Source organism: Equus przewalskii, chromosome 7, assembly GCF_037783145.1.
Source record: "Equus przewalskii isolate Varuska chromosome 7, EquPr2, whole genome shotgun sequence".
Lineage (NCBI taxonomy): Eukaryota > Metazoa > Chordata > Mammalia > Perissodactyla > Equidae > Equus > Equus przewalskii.
Window position 1 is genome coordinate 36103540 of NC_091837.1, and position 24442 is coordinate 36127981.

At 42.3% G+C, this 24442-nt stretch overlaps 1 protein-coding gene across 4 annotated transcripts in view; it reads right to left on the reverse strand.

Moving 5' to 3' along the window:
* PPP4R1 (protein phosphatase 4 regulatory subunit 1) overlaps positions 1–23583 on the reverse strand; it is a 79358-nt gene extending 55775 nt beyond the window's left edge. The window contains exons 1-3 of one of the 4 annotated variants that reach the window (XM_070629495.1): positions 23392–23570; positions 23192–23236; positions 22609–22662 (exon numbers count right to left, since the gene is read on the reverse strand). In XM_070629495.1, coding sequence (XP_070485596.1) covers positions 22609–22662; positions 23192–23236; positions 23392–23398 — 106 coding nt within the window. In that variant the 5' untranslated portion in view covers positions 23399–23570. Of the gene's footprint in view, positions 1–22608; positions 22663–23191; positions 23237–23391 lie in introns of all 4 variants that reach the window. The other 3 variants (XM_070629494.1, XM_070629497.1, XM_070629496.1) reach the window with 3 other exon arrangements.
* Between the last annotated feature and the right edge of the window lie 859 nt (positions 23584–24442).

Here is a 24442-nt window from a genome sequence, read left to right on the forward strand (position 1 = left end):
GGCCCTTCTTAGACCTGTTGTCTTACTTCTCTACAGCATTCAACAAGGCTGACTCCTCCTATCCCAACACCCATCTCTTAAATACTCTTTTCTTGAGTTCTCTGGAAGTATACAATCCTGAGTATTTTTTGACCTTTCTGGACTATTCCTCCTTACTTCTTTCTGACCCTTTTATGTAGGTAGTTTTCCTCTATTTTTGTCCTCACATACACATACTATCCTCCCCTTAATAATTCATAACTTCAACTATCACTTGGAATGTAGGTGACCTCCAAAATTCGCCTGCCCTGGTCCCCAGATCCATATTCGCAGGTACTTCATAGACTCTCCACCTCAACGTCACATTCGTTCCGAATAATAAACTGTCCAAACCAATCTTACAGAAATGAGACCTTCCTCACGACTTTCCAATCACCACTATTATCTTCCTCACCCAGAGTTCTCAAACACGAGGTCTTCAGTTATTTTTTTAACTGTACCTTTCTTGCCCCCGTATCTAATCAGTTGCTAAGAACTATAAATTCTACTTTTATAAAGTATTCTGTATTTCCACTTCTCAGTTCCCAATGTCCTAATTCAGAGGCTATCTTTTGCTTAGAGAAAATTGGGGCATTCAAACTCCATGAGGTACAGTAAGATCTTCCTGGTATAAGTCAGGATACTTATTTACGTGAAGGGATAGCCCAGACCCCAAGTTCCAGGAGCACCCTATCACCAACATGTGCCCAGAGAGTTAGAGCTATCCCTTTCCCTTCCACAATCTCCTGCCTCCCATCTCTCTGAACTCTCTCAGGCTACCTGCTGCAACGCCCCAAGGAAGGAAAAACTAAAGAAGGACCCCTCGGAGATACTGATGAAAGTGTTAAAGAAATCAACTCTCTAAAGACTATAATAAATACTTTTACAAGTCAGCTATTTTTCAATCCTTTGCTTTTCAAAAACACTGAAAGACTGACAGCTCATTAAAAATAATCTTTGGTACATAAGCTGGAAGAGGTTCAAGGAAATTAGTGGCACTGCTAACAAAACTCTTTCCATCAACCTATTTATGTCAAAAAAAATCTCAGTGCTTACAGTTCTCAAAAAGTAGAAATTGATGCTAAATACTGTCTCATTCTAGTAGTAAATTATATTAACCCATGAATACATAAGTTATTTTTTAAAAGCCACATCTGTTGCATTAAGAGATGCATGTACAATAAAATTTTGTTAAAAAGTTTATCATAATTTGTACTATATTCTGGTTGATCAATTGAGTATTAATAATAATAATGGAAAAAAGATTTTTAAAGTTTTATGGCCACAGGAAATTAAAATTTTCAACTTTTCTTTATATACATATTTTTGGCACAAAAAAATTGTGATAGGGTAAATCAATCAAACTTTCAAGCATAAAGATATTGGGAGTCTGGCCTGGTGGCATAGTGGTTAAGTTCGTACACTCCACTTCAGTGGCCCAAGGTTCGCGGGTTCAGATCTGGCGTGCGGACCTACACACTGCTTATCAAGCCATGCTGTGGCAGTGTCCCACATACAAAATAGAGGAAGACTGGCACAGGTGTTAGCTCAGGGACACTCTTCCTCACCAGAAAAAAAAAAAAAAATATATATATATATATATATATATTAGAGCAAAATTCTGTGTAGGAAATGGAAAGAGATCAAGAAAAAAAGAACAATGTAAAATTCCCTCTTTAAAGAAATTATTTTTTGAATTTTTGAAAATGGATGATAGTGGCTATCAAAGTGCTATGATATTTGCATTCTGTTTTTAAAAGTGATGACAGTTATATTTTAAAAATAACTTTAAACTTTAAAATGTATGAGAAATAAGGAGTTTTCATAATTATTTTAGGAGTAATTAAGTTTGAAGACCACTGCCCTAGACTATTACAACCGCCTCAATCCACCTACTTTCAGGCTCTCCTCATTCTACTCCAGTTTACATATCAGAACCACTTCAATCTTCCTAAAGCACTACTCTGTTCAATATACTCCCTGCCCTTTCTCCCTTCCTCCATTCCCTCCCCACCCCAAAACCTCCCAGGCATCTGAATGAAGGTACAACTGTCTCATGCTGTAATTCAAGGGCCGCCATGATCTGGCCCCCACCTCTTTTCTTTCCCTGCACACAGCCCATGCTGGGGTCCATTTCCTGCCCCATGCCCCACTACTTTCTTGTCTTATAGGATTCTATCTGTCCCATTTCTGCCCTCTTTATCCTCATCTCAGTTTACATTAACCTATTTACAAATACCATCCTGGAAGCATTTCCTTTTCTTTCTAATTAAGATCTCTTCCTCCTTTGAATTCCCCACAGTCTCTGGGTGTCCTTGCTTTTACTCCACCAGCAATTACAATGTTTGACTTCTTTTTCCCCCATTTTCTTCTACTTCCCCCAAACACAGATAAATTCCCTGAAGACAAAGATTGTCTTGCTAATCTTTTTATTACCTAAAAAACAGAATCTAATGCTTCTGAAGAATGCACATTCATTAATATTTATTAATGAAAAGACAGTCCAGAGAGTACTTGGGGGACAAGGGAAGGTCCTTTAACCATACTTTACCCTTGCCTAAGACAGCCACAGTACCATCAGCATATTAATACATTTGAGAAGCACTATACCAAAGAGAACTGATTAATTAATACAACCCGACTTAAACCAAGCTTGATCGAAGCATCCTCCTTTTCCCCACATAGCCTCTAATAACATCCCTAAAACAGAAAAAAGCTAATAGTCTGCTCCCCACCTTCAATTTTTCTCTTGATATTGCTTAGGGCATAATAAACTTGCCAAATTTTCTTTTGTTTTCCAAGTCTCTACATCTTAGAAAATGAAAGATAAGATATATTATAGAGATTTAATTATTTTTATAAGAGTTATCTTAAGATTTGGGGCTTCAAAGTGATATTTTAACAAATAAGACAACAAATAAAAAGGGAGGAAGGACAAGCTCTTCTGTAAAGCAGAATACCAGCTAGTAAATGTAGTAGATCCAGGTAAGGACCATCAACACGTTCTAACACTAAAGGGTTGATAAGAGATTATAAGATATTGAGGTATATGGGGTAACTATTCCAGTTCAAAACTGATTCGGCTTGAACTACAAAACCTGACTTATGGCCTATCAAACATACATTGTACATCTGCTTATCCATTAAAGTAAGGAATCTCTCTTGAGCTAAAGAATGCATACTTCCCCTCCTACGTCCTATTGGTAACACCCAGATTAGTCCCTTTCCTGGCATCATGGTCACTTGACCTGCTAATTTGCAACTGAATACCTCTTTAAAAATGTATCCTGGGTGTGTTTAATGTATCTTCTTTGTTCTAAAAAGATATAAGACTGTACTGAAACCCATGTTTCTCTGGAGTGCCTTCTAAGGCCTTCCCGGGTTATAATCCTCACACTTTGGCTCATAATAAACTCACCCCAATTTTGATTTATATCTTGGTTATGGATTATTTACGTCGACAGGGTAAAAGTTTGTTTGGGATTGGGATTTCAGCATCAAACTATTTTCTCCTTACTAATTACAAAAGGACAAAACAGAATCCTTAGGTGGAGAAATCTGGCAGACATCACCTTAACCAAGTAGTTAAAATTATCCCACCAATAATGGACGACGGACATCAGATGACTTTTGACATGAAGCACTGAGAATATCCCAGTCTTACTTACAATAGTATTCCTGTCAAAAAAAAAAAGCATGGACGGTCACTAAACTTTTGGTGGTGAACACAATGCAGTCTATACAGAAATCGAAATATAGTGATGTACACCTGAAATCTACATAGTTACAAACACTATATGTTTATATTAAATGTTATAAAACCTCAAGAAAAAATTGTAATCTGAATCAAATCATGAGGAACCAGAGAAAACCAAATTGACTCTTCAAAAATAAATATCAAGAAAGATAAAGGGTGAGAAATTGTTCCAAATTAAAGAGATATGACAACTGAATGCAAAGCAGGAGCCCGGACTGGCAAGACAGGTGCTATAAAAGACATTATTGGATAATTGGAGAAATTTGAAAATGGACTACATATTACACATTTGAATTATCAGTGTTACATTTTCTGAATTTGATTGTTGATTGTGAGAGAATGGCCTTGCTCTTGGAAGGTACAAGCTGAAAGGTCATGATTTCTACAATTTATTCTCAAAAGGTACAATGAAGAAGTTAAGATGAAGAATAACAGGCCAGCCCCAGTGGCCTAGTGGTTAAGTTTGGTGTGCTTCACTTCAGCAACCAGGGTTCAGTTCCAGGGCTCAGACCTACACCACCTGTCTGTCAGTGGCCATGCCATGACAGTGGCTCACAAACAAAAAGAGGAAGATTGGCAGCAAATGTTAGCTCAGGGTGAATCTCCCTCAGGAAAAAAAATATATATACACTACATTTTACATGTGTGTGTATATAGGTGTATAGAGAAAAACAGAGCAAATTGGCAAAAGGTTAACAAGAGTTGAACACAAGTGAAGAGTTTTAGGAATTGACCATAATACCTGTGCAAGTTCTGTGTAGGTCTGAAAATTTTCAAAGTAACAAGTTTAATTTAAAAATAAATTATTTCATTACTTGACTGCAAGTTAGGTTTATGGCCTTATTTAGCTTGGCCAGAAAATCAAAATTCATATCTCCAAGTATATACTGAAGGCCTACTGCGTACTGGGCAGTCTGCCAAGGGTAAAGAATAAGACTGTTACAGACCTTGGACTTACAGTATAGCGCAGCGTCAGCAAACTATGGTCAGCAGGTTAGACTGGCTCACTGTTTTTGTAACGTTTTATTGGAAGACAGCTAAGCTCATTCATTTATGCACTGTCTATAGCTGCATTCACCTTACAATGGCAGATCTGAGTAGCTGCAACAGAGACCACGTGGCCCACAAAACTAAAATGTTTGCTATCTGGCCCTTTACAGAAACCTTACAACCCCTGGTCTGGTGATGTAGTGAAAATGCAATAAAGTCACTGCTTTGGGAAAAAAATTAATAGAAAAAGATAAATAACAAATTTGAAGGACTATGTAACTTTGTCCTTATAAATATAGCCTTAAGCAACAGGTCTGTCAAGTTCCAACTTGTAATTGTGACAATGTAATGTTTAACATAAATCTTTCCTTCAAACATAAATATTAAAAGTTTACTAAAGGAAGGATTCCAAGATGGCGCCATGAGTAGTCCTCTTTGTCTCTCGCCCTTCGAGTCTACAATTATTTGGACACTTATCGCTTGACAAAGGATATCCAGACAGCATCTCAGGACGTCTGAGACACCCACGCGACTATACATCGGAAGGCGGACGGACTTTCCTCCGGGAGGATGTGGAAATAGGTGAAAACTCTCCGACCCCGACGGGCAGCCTAGTACCCGCAAGCGGCTTTCTTCCAACGGACGCCCCCAGAGGATCCACACACATCTAGGGCAGGAGCGAGAACACAACAGAGGAGCGACGGTGGAAACAGGTGACCAGAACCCTACTTAAACCCCCCGCAATTGCTCCTAAACGCAGAGGGAAACTTTGGAGTTGCACACCTGAGCCCGCGGGGAGAGTCTCTCCCCGCCATTGGCGGGGAGACCCGGCCTGGTGCTCGGGGCGCCCGGAGGGTCCCAGAGAGAGACACGGAGGGCACGGAGGTCTCCCAGCTGCCGTTGCCCGCCCCGTGGGACTAGGGATTGCCGGAGATCTCGGAGAGGACCGGGGCGGGGGAACTTTCAAAGGCGGGTCCGGCGACCCGGTGGGGAAGCGCCGGAGCTCCGCCAGGCAGCAGACAAAACTCTCTGTCTGCCGGTAGCAGAGGGGCCACGCTGAGCACTCAGGGCTCCCGGCAGAGGCCCGGACAGAAGCCCAGAGGGCGGGGCGACCCCCAGCTGCCGTTGCCCGCCCCGTGGGACTAGGGATTGCCGGAGATCTCGGAGAGGACCGGGGCGGGGGAACTTTCAAAGGCCGGATCGGTGACCCGGAGAGGAAGTGCCGGAGCTCCCCCAGGCAGCAGACAAAACTCTTTGTCTGCCGGTAGCAGAGGGGCCACGCTGAGCACTCAGGGCTCCCGGCAGAGGCTCGGACAGAAGCCCAGAGGGCGGGGCGCCCCCCAGCTGCCGTTGCCAGCCCCGTGGGACTAGGGATTGCCGGAGATCTCGGAGAGGACCGGGGCGGGGGAACTTTCAAAGGCGGGTCCGGCGACCCGGAGGGGAAGCGCCGGAGCTCCGCCAGGCAGCAGACAAAACTCTCTGTCTGCCATTAGCAGAGGGGCCACGCCCAGCATTCAGGGCTCCCGGCAGAGGCTCAGACAGAAGCCCAGAGGGCGGGGCGTCCCCCAGCTGCCATTGCCCGCCCCGTGGGACTAGGGATTGCCGGAGATCTCGGAGAGGACCGGGGCGGGGGAACTTTCAAAGGCGGGTCCGGCGACCCGGAGGGGAAGCGCCGGAGCTCCGCCAGGCAGCAGACAAAACTCTCTGTCTGCCGGTAGCAGAGGGGCCACGCTGAGCATTCAGAGCTCCCGGCAGAGGCCCGGAGAGAAGCCCAGAGGGCAGGGCGACCCCTAGCTGCCGTTGCCCACCCGGTGAGGCTAGGGATTGCCGGAGATCTCGGAGAGGACTGGGGCTGGAGAGAGTTCCAGAGACCCAGCTTAGTAGCCTAGGGGGAAACCCTACAGGCTCACAGAAGCCTTAGGGAAAGCCTCTGCACAGCACCAGTAGAAGGCACCCAGCCGCCAGCCACAAGGCTGGAAGACCCCAGGGCAAAAGCAGCATAGCTAGGTGTACTAACCACAGACTGTAGAAGATGCCAATAGCTCTCCTGCGACCCATAGAGGACAAGTGAGATTTGGTGGGTGCCGACAGCAACCAAGCGACAAATAAAAGTGATCCCACCCCTGGCCGCTGGAAAAGCCCATAACACCGTTGCAGACCCCAAGGAGAGAGCGCATCTAGGTGGGCAACAACAGTAGGCACCTGCAGCCTGAAGCCCCCCGTGACGGCCCCCACGGCAGAGGAGGGAATCCAAAGGGCCACTGTGGCTACGAAGAGGGGCCCAGGCCCAGTTAGCAACTACGGACAGGGTTCCTGGTTGGTGAAGTATAAACAGCTGCTCCCCCCACTGCAGCAGCTGAAACAAGTGAAAGGAGCAACTAAACTCTATCTCCATGCGGAGGCACAAATCAACATCATCAAGCAATATGAAAAAATACATTAAATCTCCAGAACAGAAAGAAAGTAACAAATACACAGAAAACAATCCCAAAGAAAATGAGATATATAACCTAAATGATGATGACTTCAAAACAGCCATCATTAAAATACTCACTGAGTTAAGAGAGAATTCTGACCGACAACTCAACGAGTTCAGGAGCTATGTCACAAAAGAGTTTGATACGATAAAGAAGAACCAAACAGAAATACTGGAAATGAAGAACACAATAGAGGAGATTAAGAAAAATCTAGATGCTCTGAACAGTAGGGCCGATAATATGGAGGAAAGAATTAGCAATTTGGAAGATGGCAATATAGAATTGTTGCAGGCAGAGGAGGAGAGAGAAGCAAGACTTAAAAGAAATGAAGAAACTCTCCGAGAATTATCAGACACAATTAGGAGATGCAACGTAAGGATTATAGGTATACCAGAGGGAGAAGAGAAGGAGAAAGGGGCAGAAAACCTATTCAAAGAAATAATGGCTGAGAACTTCCCAAATCTGGTGAGGGAGATGGATCTTCAGGTGACAGAAGCCAATAGATCTCCAAACTTTATCAATGCAAGAAGACCAACTCCACGGCATATAGTAGTGAAGCTAGCAAAAGTCAACGACAAGGAGAAAATATTAAGGACAGCCAGGCAAAAGAAACTAACCTACAAAGGAACCCCCATCAGGCTATCAGCAGATTTCTCAGCAGAAACTTTACAGGCTAGAAGAGAGTGGAATGATACATTCAAAAATCTGAAGGACAAAAACCTACAGCCGAGAATTCTCTACCCAGCGAAAATATCCTTCAAATACGATGGAGAAATAAAAACTTTCCCAGATAAACAAAAATTAAGGGAGTTCATTGCCACAAAACCTCCTCTTCAGGAAATCCTCAGGAAAACCCTCATTCCTGAAAAATCCAAAAAAGGAAAGGGGCTACAAAACTAAAAGTTTACTAAAGGAGTGACATCAGCATCATGGCAGAGTGAGCTCATCTCTTAGTCTCTCCCTGCTAGGATACAATGAAAAGGACATTCATGTACCAAGAAAGGACATTCACAAAACACAACAGATGTCTGAGAGAGCCACACCGCCATACGTCTGAAGATGGGGGTGCTGGACGCCCCCTCAGGAGGCAGTGGAAGGAGGTAAGGGGATCACCCCTCCCTCCTGTTCAGCAGTGACCTAGAGGCAGGAACTTGAGAGAAGAGAAATAAGGCAGCCCTCTGCAAGAATGCTTGTGCTCTTGTAGTTACCTCTCAGCCTGTGGGAACACCCCACACCAAGGCAGCTAAGCAATCATGGGGACGTCCTCACCAAACCAGTCAGACAGTAAGCGCAGAGCCAGAGCGCTCAGGAATACACACAAGAAAGAAAGCGCCCCTCCCCACCCCAACTGGAGCACCAGCTCAGCCTAATGGCCTGAGTAGGGGATCCCCACCAGAGCTCATGTGCATATCCTGGTAAAGCAGTGGCAGTGAGTGGGCAAATACAGACAGGCCCTGTCAGTGGAGCTTCCAAGGGACAAGGCACAGCTGCCAGAGATTGTGGTGGGCTCAGAATACAGAGCTCCTGCCCAAGCCCCAAGTGGCAGCAGGTGGAATCTGCAAGCAGATACTACCACTATGCAAAGGCACAAATCCACCCCATCAAATAGTATGAGGAGGTATATTAATACTCCAGACCAGGAGGAAAATGACAGGCACACAGAAATCAATCCTGAAGGCAAAGAAATTTACAATCTAAATGACAGAGAAGACAAAATAGCTATCATAAAAAACTAAATGAGTTACAAGAAAACTCACATAGACAGTGCAATGAAATAAGGAATATAATTAATTGACAGGGGAAATTCTTCACAAAAGAGATTGAAATAATAAACACAAACCAATCAGAAAAGTCAGAGATGAAAAACACAATGAATGAGATACGGAAAACTCTGGAGTCCTTAAATAACAGCTGATATTATGGAGAACAGAATTATCCATTTAGAGGACAGAAATACACAAATGCTTCAGGCAGAGGAAGAGAGATAACTAAGACTAAAAAGAAATGAAGAAATTCTCCAAGAAACATCTGACTCAATTAGGAAATGCAATATAAGGATTATAGGTATTTCAGAGAGACAAGGAAAGGAGAAAGAAGCAGAGAGCTTGTTCAAAGAAACAATAGCTGAGAACATCCCAAACCTGGGGAATAGGCCAGCATTACAAGTCAAAGAAGGTAAGAGAACTCCTAATAACATCAATGTAAAAAGACCTTCTCCAAGGCATACATAATTAAAACTGGCAAAAGTCAATCACAAAGAAACAATATTAAGGGCAGCAAGACAGAAGAAAATAACCTACAAAAGAATCCCTATCAGGCTTTCAGCGGATTTCTCAGAAGAAACCTTACAGGCTAGGAGAGACTGGAATGATAAATTCAAAGTTCTGAAAGACAGAAAGGTTCAGCCAAGAATACTCTATCCAGTGAAAATATCCTTCAGATATGAAAGAGAAATAAAAACTTTCCCAGATAAACAAAAGTTGAAGGAGTTCATCACCACAAGACCCCCCCTACAAGAAAAGAAATGATCAAGAAGGCCCTCATACTGAAAAAATAGGAAATGGTTAACAAAATCTTAAACAAGGAGATAAACATGCAGACAAAATCAGAAAAATGCAACTCTCTATCAGAACAGGTTAGCAAACACTTAATTGAAACATTAAGGATAACAAACATATATAATCAAATATAATATACAAGATAAATATAACATATAAAACAAATATAACCACTTCATTTTAACGCAAACTCACAACACAAAATGGAATAGGTTGTGACAACAATAACTTAGTTGGAGAAGAGGAAAGGAATGGAACCTGCTTAGACTAAGAAAATAAGAGAGTATCAGAAAATGGACTATCTCATCTACAAGATCTTTTATACAAGTATCACAGTAACCACTAATAAAATCAGAACAGGGACACAAATGATAAGTAAAGAGAAAACCATCATAGAGAACCACCAAACTTGACTGGCAGTCTGAAATACACAGGACAAGAAACAACGGAAATACAGAACAACCGGAAAACAAGTAATAAAATGGCAGCATTAAGTGTTCATATATCAATAATCACTCTAAATGTAAATGGATTAAATTCTCCAATCAAAAGACACAGAGTGGCTGGATGGATTAAAAAGCAAGACCCAACAATATCCTACCTCCAGGAAACACATCTCAGCTCTAAAGACAAACACAGGCTTAGAGTGAGGCAGTGAAAGATGATACTACAGGCTAATGGCAAACAAAAGAAAGCAGGTGTTGTGATTCTTATATCTGACAAAGAAGACTTCAAGATGAAAAAGGCAATGAGTGACAAAGAGGAGCAACATATAATGATAAAAGGGAAACTACAGCAAGAGGACATAACACTTATATATGCACCTAACACAGGAGCACCAAAGTACATAAAGCAACTATTAACAGACCTAAAAGATATATTAACATCAACACAATAATAGTAGGGGACCTTAACAGCCCACTTACATCAACGGATAGATCACCCAGACAGAAAATCAACAAGGAAATAGTGGAATTAATTAAAAAACTAGACCAGATGAACTTAACAGATATATATACAACACTCCATCCAAAAACAGCAGAAGATATTCTCCTCAAGTGCACATGGAACGTTCTCAAAAATAGACCCTATGCTGGAAAAAAGGCAAACCTCAACAAATTTAAGAAGACTGAAATCATAGCAAGCATTTTTTCCAACCATAATGCTATGAAACTCAAAATCAACAAGAAATATGATGGGAAAGTGATAAATATGTGGAGACTAAACAACACACTACTGAACAACCAATGAACCACTGAAGAAGTTAAAGGAGAAATAAAAAAATATATGGAGACAGATGAAAATGAAAATACACCATACCAACTCATATGAGATGCAGCAAAAGTGGTCCTAAGAGGAAAATTCATAGCAATACAGGCCCACCTTAACAAATAAGAAAAACTTCAAATAAGCAATCTTAAACCACACCTAACAGAAACAGAAAAAGAAGAACAAAGCCAAAAGTCAGAAGAAGGAGGAAAATAATAAAAACTAGAGCAGAAACATGAAATTGAAATTTAAAAAAAGTAGAAAAGATCAATAAAACTAAGAGCTAGTACTCCGAAAAGATAAACAAAATTGACAAGCCCTTAGCCAGACTCACTAAGAAAAAAAAGAGAGACGGCTCAAATAAATAAAATTAGAAACAAAACAGGAAAAATTACAACAGATACCACAGAAATACAAAGAATGATAAGAGAATACTATGAAAAAATATACTCCAAACAAATTGGACAATCTAGAAGAAACGAATAAATTTTTAGACTCACACAACCTCCAAAAAATGAATCCAAGGAGAAATAGAGAATCTGAATAGGCCAATGACAAATAAAGAGATTGAAACAATAATTGAAAACCTCCCAAAAAATAAAAGTCCAGGACCAGATGGCTTCTCTGGAGAATTCTACCAAACAAATAAAGAAGATTTAGCATCTATCCTTCTCAAACTATTCCAAAAAAATTGAAAAAGATGGAACATTTCCTAACACATTTTATGAGGCCAACATCACCCTGATCCCAAAAACAAAAACAACACAAAGAAGGAAAATTACAGGCCAATATCGCTGCAGAACATACATGCAAAAATCCTCAACAAAATACTGGCAAACTGAATACAGCAATATATCAAAAGGATCATACACACACAATGAAGTGGGATTTATACCAGGGACACAGAATGGTTCAACATCTACAAATCAATGTGATACACCACATTAACCAAATGAGGACTAAAAACCACATGATCATCTCAATAAACAGTGAGAAAGCATTTGACAAGAGCCAACATCCACTTATGATAAAAACTCTCAATAAAATGGGTATACAAGGAAAGTACCTCAACATAATAAAGGCCCTATATGACAAACTCACAGCCAACATCATACTCAATGGGGAAAAACTGAAAGCCATCCCTCTGAGAACAGGAACAAGACAAGAGCACCTACTCTTACCGCTCTTATTCAACATAGTACTAGAGGTTTTGTCCAAAGCAATTACGCAAGAAAAAGAAATACAAGGTATCCAAATTGGCAACAAAGAAGTGAAACTCTTGCTGTTTGCAGACAACATGATTTTACATACAGAAAATCCTAAAGAAGCCACTGGGAAATTATTAGAAATAATCAACAACTACAACAAAGTTGCAGGATACAAAATCAACTTAGAAAAATCAGTAGCATTTCTATACCCTAATAATGAACTAACAGAAAGATAACTGAAGAATACAATCCCATTTACCATCACAACAAAAAGAATAAAATATCTAGGAATAAATTTAGCCAAGAAAGTGAAAGTTCTATACAATGAAAAACATAAGACATTACTGAAAGAAACTGATGATGACATAAAGAAATGGAAAGATTCCATACACATCGATTGAAAGAATAAACATAGTTAAAATGTCCATACCACCTAAAACAATCTCCAAATTCAATGCAATGCCACTCAGAATCCCAATGACATTCTTCACAGAATTAGAACAAAGGATCCCATAATTCATGTGGGGCAACAAAGACCCTGAATCGCTAAACCAATCCTGAGAAAAAAGAACAAAGCAATCCCTGACTTCAAAATATACTACAAAGCTACAGTAATCAAAACAACATTGTACTGGTACGAAAACAGACACACAGATCAATGGAACAGAAGTGAAAGCCCAGAAATAAAACCACACATCTATGGACAGCTAATCTTCAACAAAGTTGCTAAGAACATACAATGGAGAAAGCAAAGTCTCTTCAATAAATGGTGTGGGGAAAACTGGACAGCCACATGCAAAGAATGAAAGTATGATTATCTTTCATCATACACAAAAATTAACTAAAAATGGATTAAGGACTTGAAGGTAAGACGTGAAACCATAAAACTCCTAAAAGAAAATATAGGCAATACACTCTGACATCAGCCTCAGAAGGATCTTTTCAAATACCATATCTACTTGGGCAAAAGAATCAAAAGAAAAGAATAAACAAATGGGACTTCATCAGACTAAAGAGCTTCTGCCAGGCAAAGGAAACGAGGAGCAAAACAAAAAGGCAATCCACCAACTGGGAGAAAATAGTTGCAAATCATCTATCTAACAAGGAGTTAACCTCCAAAATATAAAGAACTCATACAACTCACTAACAAACAAACAACCGATCAAAAAATGGGAAGAGGATTTGAACAGTTTTCCAAACAAGATATACGGATGGCAAACAGGCATATGAAAAGATGTTCAACATCACTAATCATCAAGGAAATGCAAGTCAAAACTCCACTGAGATATCATCTTACACCCGTTTGAATGACTACAATCACCAAGACAAAAAATAACAAATGTTGGAGGGGATGTGGAGAAAAGGGAACCCTCATACACTGCTGGTGGGAATGCAAAGTGGTGCAGCCACTTTGGAAAACATTATGGAGATTTCTCAAAACATCAAAAGTAGAAATTTTTTTTTCTAGCTATCCCAGCTATCCCAGTACTGGGTATTTATCCAAAGGACTTGAAGTCAACAATTCAAAGAAACTCATGCACCCCTATGTTGATTGCAGTTTTATTCACAATAGCTAAGACATGGAAGCAACCCAAGTGCCCACTGACTGAAGATTAGATAAAAAAGATGTGGTGTGTGTGTGTGTATGTATATATATATATATATATATATATATATACACACACACACATACAATGGACTACTACTCAGCCATTACAAAAGACAAAATTGCCCCATTTGCAACAACATGGATGGACCCTGAGGGTATGACATTAAGCGAAATAAGTCCAACAGAGAAAGACAAACACCATGACTTCACTCATCTGTGTAAGATAAACAAACACACGGACAAAGAGAACAGATTAGTGGTTACCAGAGGAGAAGGGATTTAGGGGTTGGGCATTAGGGGTAATGGGGCACATACATATGGTGACTGACAAATAATAATGTACAACTGAAATTTCACAATGTCATAAACTATTATGAAAATAAAAAAAAGTGAAAAGGATTTTATAACTTTTGCAGGTAACGTTTTTGGTATTTGTCCCAAAGGAATACCTATTGCCATTTCAAAGTTTCCAAATAAAACTCTGGTTGTCCTCCTCACAAAAAAGAAAAAAAAAAGATCAGCAGATCGTGCCACTGCCAATATCCTAGTAGTTACAGTATACTATAGTATGGAAGATGTTACTATTGAGGGAAACTGGTAAAGGTACACAGGATCTCTGTATTATTTCTTACCAGTGAATGTGGATTAACTATCTCAATAAAAATTTTAATTAAAATTTTAAAAAGTTTACTAAATCCTTAGAAATGATCTTTACTTGTAGGTGTATAAATGTCCTTCAGCATGTTTAATCTCACAATTGAATTTAAGCAAGAATAATTTGCTAAAGTTCACTCTGTGACTATTTCAAAAAACAGTTCCCTAAAGTATACGTGTAAATAAAAGCAGCAGCGATGTATTTATCTATTTTCAAATTAGTTACCGAGATCATCCTTTCTAAACATCACTTGACAGTCAGAGGTATGCAGCATATCAAAGCACTTGCCAGTGTGGATATTTCATACATTATAGATGTGTTGTCTGTTCCTTTCAGTGAGTAAACATCTTCCTTACAGTCTTATTAACCCAATTACTTTGGTTAGTAACTCTTTTTTCCACAGGTAATCCAAACAAAATTTGAGCTAATCCAGGTCCAAATTACCACCAACCCTCAATAAATGACGTCTTCGAGTTATCTGAAGTCTTGAAGTTATTTCTACCAAAAACTACTTGATAGATTTAAATGTAAAAATGATTTACATCAAATCTGACTTGCGGTAAGATTTTGGAATGACCACTTTAGGTAATTAACTAGTGACAGGATCAGACACATCAGATCACACTGACGTTCGTATCCACTTTTACTCCAGTGACTGGCTCCCTCATACATGAGTGGTTTAAAACACAAAGAAAAAGGGTATATTTTGCTTCTGACATTCCCATGACAGACAGGAGCTACCCAGGACGGAAATTATTTTACCCTCCAAATACTAAGGGAATGCTATTTATGTCCTCCAGAACCTTTAGGAGGTTAAATAAACTACGTAAGTGATAAGGGAAGCCAAAATCAGAAGGCAGTCAGAGTGCAATAATAAAATAATAAAGTAATAAATAAAGACTATGTCCGACAGGTCTAAATTTAACCTAACATCTTTAAGTTAGGTGACTGAGTAAATTACTTAACCATTAGATAAGTCTCATCAGGTACCACTTTTGTAAATTTGTGGGACTACATACCTCATAGCAGAATACTATAAGTAAGATTATAGCACAATGCCCAACACACAGTTTGACAATAAATGGTAATTTAAAAAATAAACAAAATCCAGAAATTTCTCCCATCTCCCTTTTGTAGTGAGTTAAAGAGCTACGTAGATGATATCTAGGAAAAGAATATTAAAACCCACAAAGTCTGAATTGTATTCTCGCCTCCGCCACCCCTGCCACCTTTATTTATGGGACCTTGGGCCTAAACTTTCTCATGCTTAAAATGAAAAGGATGAATATATAGTCTGTCCTCTAGCTCTTGATTTCTGTAATTCTGGGATCACTGGCTCACTGGAGGTATAGCACAACTCAGATTTTAACAGTTTATGTGATCTTCTAGATGATATAGCAAACCAATGTAAAAAATAAAATTCAACTTTTGTTTACCAATATTCTTTTGTTATCACTGAGGCTGACCAGAGAGGGTGAAAAGTGCTTCATGTCATAAAAATAAGATGTTGCTTCTCTTGACGTGGTGATCAATGTGATTAGGATGAAAGTGAATTTAGTGACTATACGGACATGTTTTATTACAGTAGAACCAGCAAGGCAAATGTCTAAAGAATTTAAATTTTCATAAATTACCATACCTTACCATTACCCTAGATGTCCTGTTCAGAGATTAAAATACCACTCTTCAAGTATAAGCCTTGTGAAATATTTATAGTTAAATATGGTTAAACACAACTGGGACGGCTTTAAAGCACTCTGGCTGCCTTCTCCCTCCCCCCAAAAATGTTCAGACTTCAGAGGGGGATAAATGAAAGCTAAAGCTAAGCGGTGGGTGTGCAATGTCTCATTTGCTTTGTCTATGTTTGTGTTTGTCTATGTGTGAAATCTCCCATTAAAAAAATTAACAGTATTTACTTGAAAAAAATCAGTGTTGTTCACCATATTAAAAAACTAAAGAAGAAAAAAACACAGATGGAGAAAAAGCATTTGGCAAAATCCAAGATCCACTCCTAATTTCAAAAAAGCTCTCGGTAAACTCAGGGAACTTCCTCAACCTGATAAAGGGCATCTGTGAAAAAATAAGAAGTTGAACAACAAATTTCACAACTCTTGCTCTTTAAATACATTGTTAAGACAAGGAAAAGACAAGTCACAGGCTAGAAAACAGTATTTGCAAATCACATATCTGAGAAATGACATTTATCTGAAATATATAAAGAACTCTCAAAACTTATTAAGAAAACTAACAAACCAATAAAAAAAAATAGGCAAAAGATTTGAACAGACACTTCACCAAAGAAGATATATAGATGGTACATAAACACATGAAAAGATGAGCATTATCAGTCATTAAAGACATGCAGATTCAAACTACAAAGAAAAACCACTACACACTTAATAGAATGGCTAAAATAAAGACTGCCAACACTGAGTGTTGACAAGGGTGAGGAGCATCTGGAACTCTTTCTGCTGGTGGGAGTGTAAAACAGCACAACCTCTTTGGAAAACAGTTTGGCAGTTTCTTAAAAAGTTAAACAGCCATTCTACTCTTAGGTATATACCCAAGGGAAAGAATGTTTGTGTCCACACAAAGACTTGTACGTGAATGCTCACAGCAGCTTTATTTATAAGTCAAAAACCAGAAACAACCCAAAGGCCACCAACATTTTAAAGATAGAAAACAACTGAGAAAAGTTACCTTGCTCAAAATTATACAGTGAATAAATGGCAAGAGCCAGAATTTTGTGTGTGTGTGTGTGTGAGGAAGATTTGCCCTGAGCTAACAACATTCATTGCCAATCTTCCTCTACTTTGTATGTGGGATGCCTCCAAAGCATGGCTGATGAGTGGAGTAGGTCTGTACCCAGGATCTGAACCTGCAAACCCAGGCTGCCAAAGCAGAGGTCCTGGAACTTTAACCACTCAGCCACAGAGCCGGCCCCAAGGGCCAGAATTTAAATGCAGGTCTACAGGTCTACAAAGCCCAGTGCTCTTTCTTCTAGACAGAACTATACTAGATATATTTCAGAATTATAGCATGATAAATGCTCAAATATCAAACTGATACCAACTAGGCCACAAAAGTCTGCTCCTAAGTCTAGAGAGATAAGGAGCTAGCTAAGAAGACTTGACTCAAAAGTTAGGAGAGTCAGGGGGACAGATGGGGAGAGGGGGAAACAAGTGATCTGCCAGCTGAAAGGTCTGTGCAAAACTATCCTCCAAGAAATTAGAACATCAGCCCTTTAACCTCCTCAGCCAAAATTCCATGGGTGTGCCACCCACTCTTCTTCCCAAAACATTAAATTAGGATTATTATCAGATGCAAGTTAAAAACAAAACAACACCCTAACTGTTGAGAGACTGCCCTAATAAGTTGAGAGACTGCCCACACTATCATGCAGCCGATGGCAAAAATTCTTTGCCATCAGGAGAGAAAAATCCAAAATACAAGGCAAACGTAGGAGTCAAGCAAGAATAGATTAATAAACAAACATAAATTGTGTTGTGATGAGAGGAAGAACTGAGGCAAAAGGACCAGAAATAATAAACTAGTGATTGAACAAGTTGGGAGACTAGCACACTTTACCTAGCAAGGGCTATTTATCTTTCACAGGAAGGAAGAATAAACAAAAACCTATGCAGCATTTAGGTGGGGTTTTTTTTGGCCGTGCACCTACAAGCCCAGGCAGCTGATATGCATATTTACAAAGGGTTTTCTCCCTTTGTCTGTCTTTTTTAAAAAAATTCTGTACAGGGAATTGTTACCCAAAGCATCATTGACTCATTCCGTACACATGCGGATACCATGAAAACCACTTTTAAGCACTCTTTTCTAGGATATAAATTATATTATCTCTAAACAAAGATTTCTCCTGTCCATTCTTGTGGGTAGCAATCAAAACACGCTACCAAGTCTCATGACTCATTCTTTTCCAAATCCCTATTTAACAACACTTCTAAATGTCATGACTTCCAAGGGCACCTTGCTAGGGTTTCTTTCTTTCTTTCTTTCTTTTTTTTAAAGATTGGCACCTCGGCTAACAACTGTTGCCAATCTTTTCTTGTTTTTCTTTTTCTCCCCAAATCCCCTGGGTACATAGTTGCATATTTTAGTTGTGGGTCCTTCTAGTTGTGGCATGTGGGACACCACCTCAGCATGGCCTGATGAGCCGTGCCATGTCTACGCCCAGGATCTGAACCGATGAAACCCTGGGCCGCCAAAGCAGAGCGTGCAAACTTAATCACTTGGCCACAGGGCTGGCCCCTAGCTAGGGTTTGTTTTCTTTTTCTTTTTCTTTTTTTTTTTTGAGGAAGATTAGCCCTGAGCTAACTACTGCCAGTCCTCCACTTTTTGCTGAGGAAGACTGGCCCTGAACTAACATCCATGCCCATCTTTCTCTGCTTTATACGTGGGACACCTACCACAGCATGGCTTGCCAAGCGGTGCCATGTCTGCACCTGAGATCCAAACCGGCGAACCCCGGGCCGCCGAGAAGCAGAATGTGCGAACTTAACCACTGCGCCACCAGGCCGGCCCCTAGCTAGGGTTTCTGACTGATTGCCTGGCTGCCACTGGACACAGCCCCCATTTTTTTACTTCTCACCTCCCCAGGTGGCAAGGACTTTAAGAAGCTTATCAAAACTAGTTTTCAAGAGTAGTTGGAGGGCCCTGAGTCTCTAGTCAAGGCAGTTACACCCAATTAGTTCTGGATCCATTGTTAATTCACTCTATTTCAATACTGCTCTCAAACCTGAAAAACAATATAGAGTAAAAGGATTCCAAAACTTCAACAAATATGAAAAATTCTGGGGTATGGCACATTCCATAACAAAGCTCCAAAAGCTCTTCCAAGCCATGCCAGTTACAGCCAAAGGAAAAGTTCCCATACAGACTCAAGCAGCCGGATCACACCCAAGCTTCGTTCTAATTCTCTCTCTCTCTGGGTTAAATTACACCATATGCAGCATGTTAGATTAATCTTCAAGACTACTTTAAGCATGGGTTCAAACTAACTGCCTATTCAACAACCTTGGGCTGCTCCATGTTGTAAACTGGGCAATTTAAGAAAAGACAATGTTTAAAATACAGTATTTAGAATCACAGGGCCTTGCTCAAAATTCTGGCTGCTACCTAGGAGTTCTGTTTCCTGAGAAAATAATTTAGTCCCTTTGTGCATCAGTTGCCTTATTGATATCAGATTACCACAGCCTACACATCACAGGACTGTTATGAAGAATAATCTGTGTATGAAAGCTACTGTAAACTATTAACTGTTACGTAATCATTCTTCTGAAATAATATTCTTCAATGAATTACTTTGATAAAAACTTAAATTTTAATCAAACTCCTTCAGTTAAATTATTTTTAAAAGCATTAACTCATCAACTCTTACTGTATTTTAAAAATCTAGCAACTTAGATGTCAATCAAAATTGTATCTTTGGGACACGGACAATAGAAATTTAATATATCTTTCTCTGAAAGTCTGTCTGTAATTCTGCATTGCCTCCCACTATTCAAGGAACAGAAAGGGTTTACCTAACTCTGAAGTCACTCTGCTGAGATATCTAATTCTAAGTGACTCACTGCCTTGCTTTCACTTTGAAATTCAAAGTATGTTCATGACACAGTATTGAAAGTATCACTTTTAAACTAAAATAAACTTATAGTTTTTCACTGCATTATTTTCTTAAACTTAATTTTAACAATACCTAATAGTAATGACTTTATTTACTTACCTTTCTGACCTTTTGATAGGCACCATTTTTCACATATAGGATTTTGTTTCTTTTTCTCCAACCCTTTTGCCGATTCTACCCACTATTCTACTCACTACACAGAGACTTTGGGGCTGAAAACAAAACAAATCAAAAGACCTGACAGCTTATTAAGGTCTGGCAGTGTCCCCCTTGCAAGATCTAGACCCCATCAGGTCCTCTCCTAGTCTCCACAGCTACAAATTACCTGCACAATAGTATTTACTCTCTGTCTCAGTCTAGGCTCTCCATTTAGGAAAGCAACCAAGCTTCTAGGGTTTCACCAGAAAATAGTTCCTTCCAATCTAAGGGCCACCTGAGACCCAGCTTGGCTGAAGTGGCAGGACCTGGTGCACTACTACTCCAGAGGCTCGTCTCCACACCAGTGCTGCCTGAGGCAGAAAACTGGGCTCAGAAGATGTGGTCTAGTTGTAAGAGCAGCCCAAACTCCATCTCTCTAACATCTCTGGTCCTCTACCTTCTCCAGCTTCTCCAGGATGTGACAAGCTTTTTCACTCCCTTACCAACCATCTTGCCCTCGACCTAGGCACTATGGCCATTTTCCTCTCAATTCTTTCTCCCTTCACAGGAGACTACAAGTGGTCCTTTGACTGGCCATATGTTCAAAGATTCCTTGTTCCTGAATATTCTGGGTAAAGATATCGCCTGTAAAAACTTTAACAACTGAGAACAATAAGCAATTATTCTAATAAAATCTTCAACCAAATTATAAATATGCAAATAAACTATTTGTGCCTTCAAATGTCTAAAACTTTATTCCAAATTAAAACACAGTGGGAACTAAAAGAACCTTTAAAAAATTACAAGCATTAGCAGCATCTGTAACTGAATTAATTCTGTAGGGTAATGTTCAACATCAGTATTTCCTTCTCTGTTCTTTAACCTTCCCTTACTCTTTACTCTTAACAACAATAACCAACACATAACAGTCACCTTTTACCAGGTCCTAAGTGCTTTATATGCCTTAATTCATGCAAGGCTCTAAATTCTACAAGGTAGGTAATACTTATCACGCCTATTTACAAATGACAAAACTTAGCCACAAAACGGTTAAGTGAGTTGCAGGAGTCTGTCCAAAGTGACAATGCCAAGACTGGAATAAAGCAGTCTGGCTCTAGAGTCTTGTCTATTAATTACTGTGCTATACTGCCTCTGATACCATCATTATTACACTTACACTAAAACTGCTTGTAAACCACTAGAGGGCACAGACTGTGACCAGTCTTCCCACAGCTATACCATGAGTACTGAGCAGAAGTCTTTAGGCTCCTGAAGGAATCACTGTTGAGCTCTTCGCAGGTATGCCCTCCCCTCTAGACTAAGCTCCTTAAAGGTCAACGACGGAACTGACATTATGGCTCATCCCTAAGAGTACAAACAAATAAAGTGAAATAAGATAAATAAAGTGAAATAAAGAAAAATGCAGAAGATCTTGTTCTGGACATTCCTAAACACCTGCTGAATGAATGTATCTTCTTTTCCCAGAGACTTGACCCTAAATACAAGAACGAGAAGCCCCGTCTCAAGATAACCATCAGAGCCACCTCTCCAAGCCTAACTTTTCAAGAAATCAATAGGTGCCTTAACCAACTTTTTAAACTTACTAGTAGGCAAGTAAGTGGCCTAAAGTAAAACATCAAACGAAATGTAAAACTTATCCTTCACCACGAGTACTGATCCCCAAATGAGAGCTTTTTACTTTAAAAAAAAAAAATCAGGATTTAAAAAAGATAAATTTGTATATGGTTCATTCACTTTAAAAATTACTACCCTTTTTAGAGAATCCTTCTAAATAATACAATTCTCCTTACTTCACTCAAAACACCCAGAAATTTAAAAATTAAGCTTAATTTGGGCAAGGGAAACCACATCAGACAATGCTAAGGATTAAGGACACAGTTTTCAAAAGAGCGATTTCAAACTGTAGCCATCTCTGAATTACTTACACAGGCACTGGCCACAGCGAACCTCAGCATCAGGCAGGCCTTCTCCTAAACACACCACAAAGTCTACCATGGGTATCATTTCAACTCAGACCATTTCCAAATTATCCTCTGATGCTCAGAAAAGCACATACGAAAAGAACAATTCCTTTCTGAAAATATTCTGGAAACAATGTCAAAGTTTGGTTTTTTTAAAACAAAAAAATCAACTTTTAAAATGTCAATATCTCCAAGAAAAGCTGAAATCTTAATATCTACGGAAGTCTGGGTGGTTTATGAACATCTGCATTCAAGAATTACGCTCTCTAAATCTAGTTAACTCCCGCCAAAGCCACACCTTCTTACCTTCCTGTAATCCACAAATCAGCTGGACTGGGGACAGGTAGAGGCTGCTAAGAGCTACAGTGAAATCACAGGCAGTCACGTCCACACGGCCAGAAACGGGGCGGCCGGCCCGCGGGCTCGCAGGGACCGGGCCCCGCAGCCGGCCGCCGGGGAGCAACCCTCAGAAGCACACCTGCCCTCCTCAGGGCCTCTTCCTTCCTCGGGGGAGGGCGGGCGGTCCGCGGAAGGCGCTCGAAGGGAAAAACACACCCCAAATCCCCATTTCAAATTTCTGCCCACCAGTTCCTTCCTCACAAGGGCGCCGGGCAGCTCCCGAGCCCACAGAGATGCCGCGGGATGCGGGCGGCGGGCGAGGGGCAGAGCCCGAGCCCGGCATTACGCAGGGCGCCTCTCCCGCAGCGGGACCTGGCCACGCCGTTCCCTCCAGGAAGCGCGATTTCCCCTCAAAATCGCCCCCGGCCGGCCCCCGGCCACGCCTCGCCAGCCCGGCCCCCGGCTGGGCCTCAGGCCGCCGCCGCCCGCCCTCCTCCCCGGTCGCTCCCGGGGCCGCCGGTGACGGCGACGGCGCGGCGGGAGCACTCACATCCGTCCGCGTCCTCCTGCAGATCCTCCTGGAGCAGCGAGAGGTCTGCGCCGAGGGGAGAGAAGAAAGGCCGGGTCAGCGCCCCGGAGCCGCGCCCCGCCCCGCCGCCCGCCCTCCCTCCCCGCGCCGGGACCCCGCGCTGGCCTCGGCCGGGCCGCCCCTCGGGGCGGCGGCCGCCGCCGGAGAGCAGGGGCACGTACCCGCCATCTTGTGGTCGCCCCCTCCTCCGCGGCCGCCGGGGATCCGGGGCTACATGGAGCGGCGCGAGCCGGGGAGCCGGTGGACGCGCGCGGGAGGGGCGGCGGGGAGGAGGCCGGGCCGCGGGGGCGCGCGCGGGGCGGGCCGAGGGCCCAGGCCTGGCCGCGCGGGAGCCGCTCCCGGACGCCGGGGGCGGGCGGGCGCCGCGGGCCCCGGCCTCGCCCCGCCTCGCCGGCCGCTCCGCGCGGCTCGGGGGCGGCGGGCGCCTGCTCCTCAGCCTCGCTCCCGCGCTCCCGGCCCGGCCCGGCCCGGCGGCGCGCGCTCACAGCCTCGGCCGGAGGGCCCTCACGCCGAGCGCCGCGGACGGGGGCGCGCTGGCTGCAGCCCGCCGGGCCCCTCGGCGTGTGCCCGGCGCCGGGCGGGCGGGGCTCGCGGCCCGCCGCTTTATTGGGTCACCGGCCTCGCCCCGCGCCCCCTCCCCAGGCTGCACGTACGGCGGCGGCGGTCCGAGGCGGCGGCGGCCCGGGGGCCCACCCTCCGGGGAGGAAGCGCCGCCTCCCCGCGCGCCGGGCCCTCGCGAAGCGGCTGGTGACAAAGCCCGGGCGGCGGCGCGGTCGTCGAGCCGCAGCCCTGCGTTCGGCCCGCTTTCACACGCGGCCCGTTCCGGCCTCAGGCTCGGGTCGTTGCCTCCAAGGCCTGCCAGTGCCGAGCTGAGCGGACGCCGAGCGCTCCCGCGCGGGCGTGGGCCGGCCTGGCCGCGGTCTCGATGCTGCCGTGCACCTGGGCGGGGGACCCGTTCGTCAGGTGAAGGACGGTACCTGCCTTTCAGGATTGTTGGGGTTAGTGGGGAATGAAGGAACCCTGCACAGTACTTGATCTCTAGGAGGTACTTGACGAAGGGTGTCTGTGATTAGTTTTTGGTGTTTAAATAATCTTGGTAGCATTTGAGGTGCTCAACTGACCTCTGTATCGCTTTCTTATTCCCATTTTTTACAGGTGGTAGGTGATCAGCACCAGCTTCCAAGTGCAGAGCGGGGCCCCGGCCCGGTGTTC